The sequence below is a fragment of the Triturus cristatus genome, chromosome 10, assembly GCF_964204655.1.
Source record: "Triturus cristatus chromosome 10, aTriCri1.1, whole genome shotgun sequence".
NCBI lineage: Eukaryota > Metazoa > Chordata > Amphibia > Caudata > Salamandridae > Triturus > Triturus cristatus.
Window position 1 is genome coordinate 799599239 of NC_140593.1, and position 13250 is coordinate 799612488.

The window sequence follows — 13250 nt, forward strand, 5'->3', positions numbered from 1 at the left end:
ATTCTGGACATAGGGCATTTGAGCCCCCTTATTGAGAAGGCCAGTTGGCCAGGGGGACTGGGAGGTTTGTAGGGCGCCAGGCCCTAATGTGATTATGTGGTGCTAGGAAATGTGATTCATGTAGTATGATTTACGTACCCTGTTCTATACCTCTAAATGTGGTTCCTATGATTATGAGGTTGTTTTGCATCTTATGGTTTATGCTAGTGAGATTATGTTCCACTGTGTGATTTATGCCCCTATTGTAGTTATACTTAGGAGGTTAGGGTCTAATGCGTTTAGACTTCTGAGATGATTGCATAAGGTGTTTATTCTGGTGAGGCTGGCGCAGAATGTAATTCGCTCCTAATGTGATACTGTGCATAATGTGGTTTATGTTACAGGCTGCTGAGTACAGTGGTTACCAGTAGTTACTGGTTGTGTTCTATGTTTATGATAAGTTCTACATTTACTAAGTTCACTTTGTGATGGTTCGGACAGTGGTCCAATTGGCCCTGTCAGGTGTAAATAATCCCTTGTAAATATGACTCGGTGCCAGGTGGCACCATGTATATTATGTGTTTAGTATTCTAATGTGTTATGAGAATACAAAGGCCATTTTTGATATAACCTTGTGTGGAGTTCCTTTTGCAGTGTGCCTGGGATGTTGTTGCTGTGTGCGTGCGCAAATGCTTTACACATGGCCTCTGGGATAAGCCTGACTGCTCGTGCCAAGCTTCCAAGGGGGTGAGCAGGGGTTATCTTTGGCGTGTAACTCCCTTGCCCTGACTAGAGTGGTGGTCTCTTCCTGGCTTTGGCGCAAGTCTTAGCCAACCAGAGATCCCATTTCTAACAGTTCTGGACAGCAAAGTTCTAGACTTCTGTTTACAAAAGTGAGGAACACCTTTGGTAGACCTCTTTACAACAGCAGAAAACAAAAAATGTAGAAACCTGGTGTCCACACTACCAGAACAGGGGTATCTAAGGAATATCCTTTTGAATAATTGATTGAGGTCATTTCATTATGCTTTTCCACTGAGTCCTCAAAATCAGAACTGAAGCTTTGAAGGTATCCATTGAAAATGAAACTGATAGCACCAGATTGGCAGAAGCAATGGTGATACTAGTACTGGCTCCAAATGTCCATAGAACCACACAGGAGGCTGCTGCACAGCCCGAGCTAATTAGCCAGACTTCAGGGGCAAATCCAACACCTGACATTTGGATCATTGAATTTGACTGCCTGACTCCTGAAGTCGGGCAGTATGGTCCTCTAAATCTCCCACCAACCTGTATGGACATTTTGAAAGAAACAAAAAGCCCCTTTAAGTGGAAAAGATTTTATATTTGGTATCAGGATAAAGGACGCAATCCAATTACTTGTTGGGAATGTGTGATTTTACCTTATTTGTGTCAGTTAGCCAAAGCAGAGCTTCAGTGTTAATCAGTGAAGACTCATCTGGATGACATTACAGCATACAGAAAGTTTTCAAACCAACAATTTTTTTTTTTAAGTGCCAGTTTGCGAGGACTTAGCAGTGGCGGCAGGTACGTTTTGGAGGTAGGGGGCGGGTGGGACACGCACACATACACAACACTCACAGCCCGGCATTCACACACACACGCGCACACACAAACACATCCATTCACAACACTATTTACCAAACATTCATACATGCAAGCACGCACCAAACAATAATTTAACCCCTTCCCTGCTCATGACGGAACCGTTCCGTCATGAGCCACGGTTGGCGTGTGCTCATGACGGAACGGTTCCGTCATGACAATCCTGTCGGCGGCCGCTCCGCCTGCGCGGCGCTGTTTCCCCGCCTGTGCGGGGCGACAACGCAAATGGGCGGAGTCATGACGGAACCGTTCCGTCATGAGCACAGCTCAACTGTGGCTCATGACGGAGCGGCTCCGTCATGAGCACAGGCCCACCGCGCTGCCCCCCTGCCCCCCCCAGCGCTGCAGCGGAATGTCCGCAGCAACGAAGGGGTTAAAAGAAAAGAAAACAAAACACACTTACCTGCAGCCAGCTCTGCCTCAGAGGTGCCAGGAGACTTAGGACTGCTTCCTTCCGTCCGGTCAGCCAATGAGGGGAGGCAGCAGTCCCAACGTCATCACAGAGTGGGATGGGGTCAGTCAGACTGCTGACCCCACCCCACTCTGTGACGAAGTCTCACTGATTGACACTCGACCCTGGGTGCTTCAGGGCTTAAAACTGAAGCACTCAGGTGCGAGGCAATCAGTGACGCTACCCCTTGTCACTGAGGAGAGGGCCTCTGGTACCTTTGCTAAGCTGAGGAGGTCACGTCCACAGGAACTGTGACTTCCTCAGACCAGCAAAGTTCAGCTCAGGTAGCCAGGAGCCTCTTCATTTTGCGCATGTGTGGCTCCTGGCTGCTTGAACTGAGAGTGAACCGTGTCTGTCAAGCTGACATTTGTGCAGCCTGACAGACACTGTTCGTGAGGGGCAAAAGGTGGAGGGCAGTAGCCCCTCAGCCCCAATGGACCGGCCGCGCCTGCTTCTTAGACGGTCTTAGTGTTTCCTCCAATTAGACCTCCTTCTCCACCATGGGAGTTAAATGCTGTTCTATCAAAATAAATGGACTCGCCTTTTAGCCGATACATGAGGCTATATTGCAGTATTTGTCATGGAAAACAACCACCTTCATAGCCTGTCTGCGGTACAAACCTTTACTGCCTTCCATTCTAACAGAGTGGTAATTAACCCATACTTCGTTACTCTGAAGGTAGTTTAGGGCATTAATATTAACCAGAGTAATACTCTGCCTACTTTCTTTGTCCAAGTCTTGAACACTTGCAGAACATGCCTAACATTCTCTAGATATTTAGAAGTGTTCTCTGTTTCTCTCTATGCAAGACAAAGAATAAGAGGAAGACTGATGAACTTTTAACTGCAGTCAGGTAGACAGGGCATGGCGGCATCCAAACAAGCCATAGCTGGGTGGATAGTATGTTGTATCACAGTATGCTATCAATTAACAAACAATCCTACTTGGTAAACCAAAGGCTCATTCTTCCATGGCTGAAAGCAGCTACTACAGTTTGGATCAGACATACACAAGTAGCTGACATATCTAAAGCAGCTACATAGAAATAAGTGCACCCATTTACAAGACATTAATGCTCCGATTCCAACACTCGGGTAGCTGTGGAATTGGTCAGAAAACCTTGAGAAATCTTTTTAACTAGAGAATCTCTTTCCTTGTGTCATTTCATTTACATTTGGTGTTTTTGTATGCTCTTCCTGCTGACCAAGAGCTGCTTTCTCTTGAAAGATTTTAGCTTGGAATCCTATTCTAATATTTATGACTGTCAATGAGAATCATGTGATGCAGAAGAAAATGTTACTTGCAGTCCTTTTTCTGCATCTTTGGGATTTTCATTAAAGTCCTGAATAACCCACCTACCTCCCGACTGGATAAAGTTGGGCATTGGAAAGTGAATAAGGAATGTAAAACTCTGTTACCGAAGTTACTGTAAAAAAAGAAAAAATAACTGGTTCTCTGATGTAACTGCCAATAGAGTGCACTATGTGTAGGGGAATCGCCTAGACTTTAATTGATAAAGAACTTTTTTTCTCACATTACAAAGAAAGCCCACATACCGGGCTGCATTTCTTTTCCTTCCTTTTATACACTTTCATTTTGTTGCACAATCAATGCTGCAATGCAACCAGCTAATCTTACTCCACTCTAAGACATGGGTCCAAATTAAGCTGGGGACCGGCGACATTCTGTCAAGGAGGATCCCAACCACTAAAGGTTTAAAACTGCTGTGTTCTTGCTCCAACCTTGTTTATCCTTTTTGTGTCAGTCCTCTCAACTGAGTTGGATAATTGCCATCACAACACACCCAATTTGGGTGGTCTGACACTTTCAAACTTACTATATGCAGACGACCTGATACTGATCAGCCGAACCCCAGTTGGATTAAGTATAAACCTTGAGAAGTCCAAAATGATGGTATTCAATCAGCTGAGCACCAAGAACCAATTCAGATGGCTGCTGGGGGGTAGGCAGCTGGAGACGGTTAAAAAGTACAAATATTTGGGAATAATTTTTGACAGTATGGGTACGTAGCACAAACAAAAAGTGGCCATCCAAGGCAGAGGGACTCTATTGCTGTTACGCTAAAAAACATCAAGCACAAAATAAATGGCCCCTCTATTGGAAGTACTTCGAGCAAAGCTTCTACCAACTATTACGTATGGTAGTGAATCAATGAGAGGGAAAGATGAAATAATTTTGGATAAGATGGTTTCCAAAGCCGCTGGAATAATAATCAATCTCCCACAATACACCTCTCCAGCACAAATAAGGCTGGAGCTCGGCCTACAAAAGCAGCAAATAACACGGAAGGTCGTCTATACCAACTGCTGGTATAAAATAAAGAGTGCTAAGTCTGGTTAATTAAACTCATACTTGTGGAAGGAGATGACAAGGAAAAACGACTGTCCGACTATGGTTTACCTTCAGTCAGGAATAAGGTTGCTCGCTTTACAAGATTTGTGGAAATCCGGTCTTCCTTATAACATCTTTAAGGCCTTGGTAAACAAATCGGTAAAGATTGTTTCCTTCGAAGAAGATAAAACAGACCTAAACAAGAGGGCTCACAGCTGGTTTGTGATTCAGAGTCATTCAAGATGTACTCCACAGCCATATCTCGGTACAAGCTTCTCGAAGGATGAAGGAAAGCCTTTTGGTGATGAGGCTGGGAATTGTACCTGGAAAACCACACTTACTGTCGTGGAAACGCACACATCCAATTAACCACTGCAGATTATGCGGCAACCCCAAAGAGGACGTTTTACACCTACTGTGCGTTTGTAAGAGTTTAGATCTGGATCGAAGACTGCTCCTAAAGCCGTGCCTGAATGAAAATCTAATACGAACATGCAGACAGGCGGTGAAGGCTTGCTTCGAGGGGGGCAATGTCCAGCTAGCTTGCAGCTTTGTTCGCTTCATGAACGTAGTAAAAACAAATTTAATCTTGGCAGCCTCTCAACAAACTGGCAAGCAATCCAGGCTGCTGGTTATTTACTTGTTCTTATTCACTGGGAATGATCAATTTTAGACTCACCTGGTAAGGATTTTATACCTAATTTTATATACCTCTGAACTGAGGCGAATTCCCAGGAGGATGGTCTTCCAGCTGACATTGTGCCCCTAACATAATAAACAGAATAACAATGTTATCTTTTGTACTATATGTAAGTTTTATATTTCTGTTTTTTAAGAAATCACTGCAACGTTTATGGGAAACATAAGTGTTCTTTACTTTATATAAGTGTTTATTATGCAGCTGTTTGCTAAGATTTGTATTAATCAAGCAATTAAGATTTACTTACTTATTTCAGATTCATCATATCACAGGAAAAATATATTGAGCCTATAAATAGGCTGTTACAGGGTGTGGCTCATCAAGAAGACAGATGGACACTTACACCCTATGTGAATTTTAAATGAACAATGCATCTATGAGAAATGTCTGGGGTCCAAGCAAGCAGCACAAACCATTCTAGTGTTTACTACTTCATTGAAGATTCCTTCAGTGTAGAACCAGAATGAATAGTATATAACCTTCTCATCTGTCGCTCTCTCTCTCTCTGTGATCTATGCTTTTGAGTGCAAATTAGAGAAGGGTTCAATTGCACATGCAACTGGAGCTGTCCTTTTCTGTTTTTCAATTGTAGAAGGAAGCACTACTCTCTTCAGAGATGTTTGTTCTAGAAAATGGGTGTTCAAGTACTGACTAGTTCTGTGGAATGAGAGTTTCAAATCCATTCTCGTAACAAAACATTGGCTGGCAGTGAATTTCAGAGCACTGTGGTGAGGCACACAGTAGTTAGTATGTATTTTCAGAAGCATTTTGTAAAAAAATTAAGCCATAAGACCATTAGAGGAATGTGCAGTGAGCAGGTTGGATCGGGTTTGACAAAACATTAGGGTTGGCTACCACCTTCTTTATTATAGTTGTGTTCTGATGCATTTTTGTTGGACCTTTTTCCTTCTTACTGTGGTATGATACCCCCCTGTGTACATCCTGCCTCTGTATTTCGCTTATGAGTGATCCCCTACAAAAGCCCTCCAGAATCAACTCATCTCATTAGATTTTAGGAGGTCAGCCTTCCTGGCTATTTAAATAGAATCCTTTGTAACTTTAGGAGCGGAGGTAGTGGTACTTGACTGGAAATTAGATTGGCATTATAATTTATCTTTAGGATGTCTGTAAGTAATTTTTCTTTTAAGATGATATAAAGTTATTATGTCACAGTTCAATCTAGTTGAAATACTTGGTTTCATAGGAATGTGTAGTTAGGTTCACTAAGACTCATCTGTCTCATTGAGTATCTCTTGTTTTGTGCTTCTGATGGATCAATGAAATAAAAAACATATTTTATTTAAAAATCGGGTGGCTGCCTTGGAGTGTGTGTGGCAGCCATTTAATTGACTTCTAGACTTTCAAAATATTGCTTTTAAATCAGTATGCTGCAGGCAGTCTTCACCCATACACTAAAACATCAGAACATCCATGTAGGAACTGAAAGATTCTGTAAATGAAGGGGAAAATCAGGGACTATCCTTGCCAGAAAGGATTAGTACCAACAAGTGAACAAATGGTTGGTTGTAGTACAACTGGATTTATCAGAACAAATTCACAAGTTAGTCTGTTTATTGTCGTGACAACATAAAATACCTAGACGGGTGCTATATTTGGCTTAATACAGGTATTATGAATAGCACTTATTAAAACATTATGTTTAATGCTGAACATTAGCTAAATACACCCTTATTCCGCAACAAGGTTTATTCACACCATTGCATATGTATAAGCAGTAACCAATTGGAGAAACTAAACTGCTCCCTTTCTGCTGACAACAAGAATACAATTGAGATGGTGAGGGAGAAAGAGACTGAATGTTAAAAATGGCAAATCCTGGACTTCTAGTGAGACCCATGAGTAAGTGAACTCGGGTGTTACGAGCGTAGGCACAAAAGGAGGACCCTCTAACTTCTCCTTCATATTGAGCCTACTAATGATGTTGATGGGCTGCTCCAGGTATTGCGCTTACTGGAGCGATTAGATTTTCAGCTTCTCAATTAGCTTTGAGAAACCTCCTGCCCAGAAGAGAGAAAAACAGTGAAATATAGGTATTTCCTGGAAGATCGTGCAGTACGTCAAACCAAGACGTCCAACTAATAAACCGAGGAGCCAAAGTTAACCAGTTGGGAGGAGGGAAGTTGGTATGGATTCTAGGTTCTTCTAGTATGAAAGGACAAACAGGTTCTAGTGTTTTGGCAGGGGCCTACGGGCAAGCAACAAGAAGCAATTGCAAGTTGTGAAAACAGCATGAATTAACGCAGACAGTGAAAGTGTCCAGAACTATAGCTTGGACCCACTCATAAACAATAGTTGTTCAGTAAGGAGTCTAAAATATTGCCTTGTTAAGTCATTTGCATTCAGTAAAGGTGTTGTAAAGAATAGATTTCTGTTGTTGATTGGAGATACTTTCTATTGTGTAGTGAGGTCTGCTGTGAAATGGACAAGTTGGCAACAGTTCAATTTTCGTAAGGTGAATTTAGTTCATGCCTTCTCACATTGGGGTGACAGAGGCATATACATTTCTGTTGTGAAAAACAAAATGGGATTCTGTTCCACAGATTTTTAATTAGTCTCCTCAGACGGACTAGTTCCCAGTACTACTAGTTTGTAGACATTTGAGCTCTCTGACAATTGAACAAAAGGCAGTTTAACGTATGATGTGCGTAGGGTTATCCGATTGGAAATTTGCATGCCTTTTGATTCTGGCTTCTGTGTTTGGTGAAGCATGTTTCATAGAGCAGTTATTATAGGTGAGTTGACACAGAATTCAAAATGAGTAGGAAAGGGCTTTGTTGGACTAAACAGTAAACATCTAGGGGAGAGGAAAGCTATTAACAGAGACAATCCAGCCCTTTAATAGTGCACAGTACAGCTATGTGGTTGTAGGGGCATGTGATTGCTGCTGATATGTTTCTAGAATACCTTTTTCTTGTGTCTTGCAGCTGAAGAACACGAGTATATACTACCTCAAGAGGCCTTTCCATTGCGTCATGAGATTGTGGATAACCCCTCGGCCCTGGATCACCTACAGGATAAGGCAGATTCACCTCACGTGAGCGGAAATGAGGCTGAGACAGTGTCCCTAACTCCAGTGGAGTCCTTCTCCCTCATCTCCATTTCCCATGCCCTATACGAAAACCGCTTGCCCTCTGACTTCTTCAGCCCCATTGTGCGAGACATGCTGCACTTCTATGCAGAGCAGGGAGATGTGCAGATGGCAGCATCTGTGCTGATTGTGCTGGGTGATCGTATTCGTAAAGAGATTGATGAACAGACCCAGGTAAGCGATATAACTGAAGATTGAAGGCATTACTTTTTCCCAACTTGTGCACTTGTATGATGCTGGCAGTAGGTGTCTTACTGAAAGTACTGGTAACTGCAGACCTTTGTCAACGGTATCTTGTGCAGAGACTCTTCATGCATGGATTTGAAAATTATTCTGTTCTTTATTTAATTAAATAATTTCAAAATCTGTTTAACTTTCATGCAGTAACTGTTTATTTGAAATGCTATCCCTTTGATTTAGTTATTTTGCCATTTTGTTGTATGTCCCATCCACAGTCTTCTAGACTTGTGGAATGTTGAGGCTGTACAACAAAGATTTTATTTGCCCACAACAGAATAGTTAAAAGAAATAGAAGTCCAGGAATATGCTTATCTCTTTGATCACCAGCTCTGCCTTCCACTGACTTCCAGATCCTGGGTCCCTCCTACCATTTGTTCTCATCGTGGGATAGTTTTGTTTCGTTCTCATACCCTCTAGTACTTCAACCCTTTTTAGAAATTATTTCTGCTTTTGGGTTTTATCCTGTTTTCAATCATTTTCTTTCACGTAGCAGGACAGTGATGACCTTACTTGCTAGACCTCCTTGCATGGTGAATAACAGTTCTTAGGCCTCACATCAATTTCCCATGAGGACCTTTGTGTGATTTGAACTGGCCTTTAGTCCCAGCATGTCCTTCAGGGTTTCACCAGAGGCCTACAAGTCTTCCTGGTGGGTATCCAAAGTGTCTCTGAGCACTTCAGCCCGCTACATCTTTCAGGGCTGCATATCAATCATAGAATAGGTGCCTTGGGAGAGCCTATCATAAGGCTTTAATAGACTTGTTCTTGGGATCAGTATGTTTCATCTTTGAACTATTCTCCTCCTTTGTTGTTACACTTTTATGATCATGTAATGTCTCCCTTTTCCCACAGCACTCTGGGGCAGCAGCTAGTTGTTGCTCAAGTGCTTTACACCTGTGTGGCTGCCCCGGAGTCCCAGATTGGGCTGCGTGCTGAGCCTCTTTCTGTATGCTCTTTGGGGTTTGATAAAATGTGTTTACTTGCAAGGTATTTTCTCCGTAATAGTGGGCCTTCCTTGGGTGCTTCTCTGATCTGTTTCTACTGTGAGGTAATAAAGCTAATACTTGGTCTTACTGAGGTAGCCATCTGAGCCTGTCCTCTGCACAGCCATTCTGATGGCTGTTTCTAATCACAGATTCATCACCTTCTGAATAACCCCAGGCATTAGACTGTGTCCAGAGATTATTCTCAGGAATTCCTTCTTGTGCTGGTAGGTCTCTCGATTTCTCATCTGCTCTGTCCCACCTCGGGAGTGACATTGGAGCCACAATATCATTGCCACCTCCGTGTGTCAACATCTGTTTGTTTCTGTCCATGACTTCCAGTAACGATTGTGAGCTTGTTAATTATAATGGAAAGGAGCGGAGTAATATTACATAATATAAACAAATAAATGTTGTAGTACAACAAATGAATTTGTATTATTTGTTTTTATTTCTCATTCTTTATATTTCTTAATATTGTTCCTTCCTGATTTTTTCAATTATTCAATCATTAAATAGTATTCCAATCAACTAATACATTGGTTTTCATCTAAACCTATACATGTACAACTGTTACATTAATTCCAACTAACAATATTCAAAATTTCAAACAATATAATAAATCCGTTGAGTGAATATTGCTCAATGTACATAGCCATACAGCCGACGCGTTTCGTCCTGTCTAGGACATCATCAGGGCTGTAATGAAGGAGAAAAGAAAAAAGAATATCGTATCACTCTCCATTATTCCATGTATGATTCTTACTAAGTACCTATACAAGGAAGAAATGTATCCCTAGTATACAGAATATGCCTATTGAACAATACAATCATTAAAATAAAAATCAAAAATCTCCATTTATGATCGAACAGTGTTAACAATTATTTTCCATTCTAGTGATGAGCTAATCGCTACTTTGACCCCTGATTTTCCAGTTGTGCCCTTGGTCCCACCCATGGCCGTATTATTCCTTTCACTTGTTCCATTACAGAGAGGATAACCCACAACATCCTGCCTATAATATAACTGTTTAGAAAATCAAAATTAATTTAAGAACTCACAATTTATTATCAAACTTAAAGATATAAGCTCCAATTCAATTTTATATTTTCCAAAAATTGACCCTTTTGTCATAATACCACTCTACCTCTCCCCTCCTGCTAATAATATCCAAAAGCTTGCATTTCTCTAATAATTATTTCTCACCTTCATATTACATGGAACAATCCTTGCACAACTATGCTTTCCTTTACTTTAATTCACCTCTTAGTTTTCCGTTGCTTTGTTTATTGTCACCCCCCAAAAAAATTTTTTATCCTAATTAATCCTTCTGTATACGATTGATTAATCTAAAATATATAACAAAAGATTGTGAGCTTGTTCCCTGGATTTCTGTCGCTTGACAAAAAATATTTTACCAAAAAAGTTTGCCAGTGGGCAAGTTAAATGTCTGCTCCTCCTAAATTTAAGGGTTTAAATCCCTTAAGGATTACCACAAATAGATGTCAGTGACGACCCATACAAGGTCGGTCTTTTAGTGCCTTGGTTCGAATGTGGACGAGCTCTCTTCTCTACTCTTCCCCCCCCCCTCCCCCTTCCATTTCCCCTCCCCTTCACCCTCTCCCTCACCCTCTCCTCACCCTCTTCCTCTCTCTCTCCTCTCTCTCTCCCTAAAGTTCTCTCTCAGGGGATCTCCATTGATAATCCTAAGCACTGAAAAGTCCTGCCTGTGTGCGGGGACCATTGGAGCAGCTCTTTCAAGTCCCATCTAACTCGTCTTACTTCGGAAAGGACTGGAAATATATGCGGCAGACATGTTACATTTTGAAGCCTTAAAAATTTAGAAGGGACAAAAAGGGCGTACCCTCAAAAGTCACTTTGATAAAATGAAAAGTTACCTTTTAAAAGGTTTTTCACAAACACGTTGTTCTTGTTTTTAAAGTAAGATAAGGCGTAATATATAGGCTGCAGCGTTGAAACAGGGCTGTCTTAAGGGCTTCTTGACCCCCAGTGTCCTATCATGCCCTATATATAACAGTTTACTCAGTTCTTTTTTCCAGCTCCTCTCGACAGGTTCCTGGAGCACTGCTGTGCCTTTTTTAAGGTTTTTTTCATCAACAATTTTTATCGCTTGCTTTTTAACCCCTTCCCCGCTCATGACGGAACCACTCCGTCATGAGCCACGGTTGCGCTGTGCTCATGACGGAGTGGTTCCGTCATGCTGCGGCCGTTGGCCGCCGCTCCGCCCACGCGGCGCTAATTCTCCGCCTGTGCGGGCGATTAGCGCAGTGGGCGGAGACGTGACGGAACCACTCCTTCATGAGCACAGCTCAACCGTGGCTCGTGACGGAGCGGTTCCGTCACGAGCACAGCGCCACCGCGCTGCCCCCAAACCCCCCCCCAGCGCCGTGGCGGAATTCCTGCCGCGGCGAAGGGGTTAAAGCTGATTCACTTGATGTCCTACAGGGCGTAGAGTATTTTTAGATCAATTCCTGACAGAAAATAGATCTAATTTTTTGCAAAATACCATCTGTAGTTGCGAACTGCCCAAAATGTGGCAGAAATTTTGTAAAAACAGACTTGCTCAGGATCTGTATTTTATCTTTGCCAGACACTCATGACCCCAAGACGTATCAGCACTACAAGGGGACACACACACCCACCACAACCACCACCACCACCATCACCTCCTCCTCCCTCCTCCCTCCTCTCCCTCCTCTCCCTCCCTCCCTCCCTCCTCCCTCCCTCCTCCCTCTCCCTCCCTCTCCCTCCCTCTCCCTCTCCCTCCCTCCCTACCTCTCCCTCCCTCTCCCTCCCTCTCCCTCCCTCTCCCTCCCTCTCCCTCCCTCTCCCTCTCCCTCTCCCTCTCCCTCTCCCTCTCCCTCTCCCTCTCCCTCTCCCTCTCCCTCCCTCCCTCCTCCCTCCCTCCTCCCTCTCCCCCTCCTCCCTCCCTCCTCCTTTCCCCCCCCCATACAAGGAGATCCAAAGAGAGAAGATCTGCTGAAAAACAGCATTTGTTTGACGTCAAGGACATAGACATTGAGAAGAGGTACAGCATCAACATTTTTCCCCGTCAAGGGCTGGTTCGATGTCAAGAGAACACTTCCAATGTTGAGGAGGAGAGTGACATCGAAACACCTTGCGATGTGATGAACTTCTATGTCGACATATGGCTTGACGTCAACACATCATTCAACCTCACTTACCAAGACTCTCCTCCTCCTACTTAAACACCACAACTAGCAATTTCAGCGGTATATCCACTGCTAATACCGCCAGTCACCCCCAGTTGTCCTGTACCAGTGGATCATACACCAAGGCAACCTAGATCTCGCTCCAATCACAGAAGACCTCGCATCTATAGGTCTTGTTTAAGGTCAAGATCGAGATCCCCACATTGTCATAGTTCAAGGTCTCACAGAGGCTCGCACTACAGACGAAGATACTCTACATGTAGGTCAAGATCCTTACAATCTCGTCATACAACATCTTCAGGATTGTATTCGCATGCCTTAATGGATTCTCCTCCACTGAGAATATCCCCTATAGAAGATACTAACATGTTCCAGGAGGTAATTAACAGGGGAGCATACAAATTGAATATTGATTTACCGAAAACAACTACATCCACGTTGGTAATTTTTGAGACTCTTCATGAAAGGCTGGCAGCTACACCACTACTTCCTTCGGTTCCGGTCTCTTGGAACCAGCGATGACATTTTTTCTGACTCCGGCTGCTCTGAAGGCTGCTCCTTCACGCCTGCAAAAGAAATACAGACCACCGGAGCAAGATCGTCTTTTATAAGCA

General features: G+C 43.0%; 1 protein-coding gene across 2 annotated transcripts in view; it reads left to right on the top strand.

Annotated features, from left to right (window-relative positions):
• Positions 1-13250, top strand: part of WDR24 (WD repeat domain 24) — a 175661-nt gene that overhangs the window by 143204 nt on the left and 19207 nt on the right. For both annotated transcript variants that reach the window (XM_085628341.1, XM_085628340.1), the window contains exon 8: positions 8055-8392. In XM_085628341.1, the coding sequence (XP_085484467.1) occupies positions 8055-8392 (338 nt within the window). The remainder of the gene's footprint in view (positions 1-8054; positions 8393-13250) is intronic.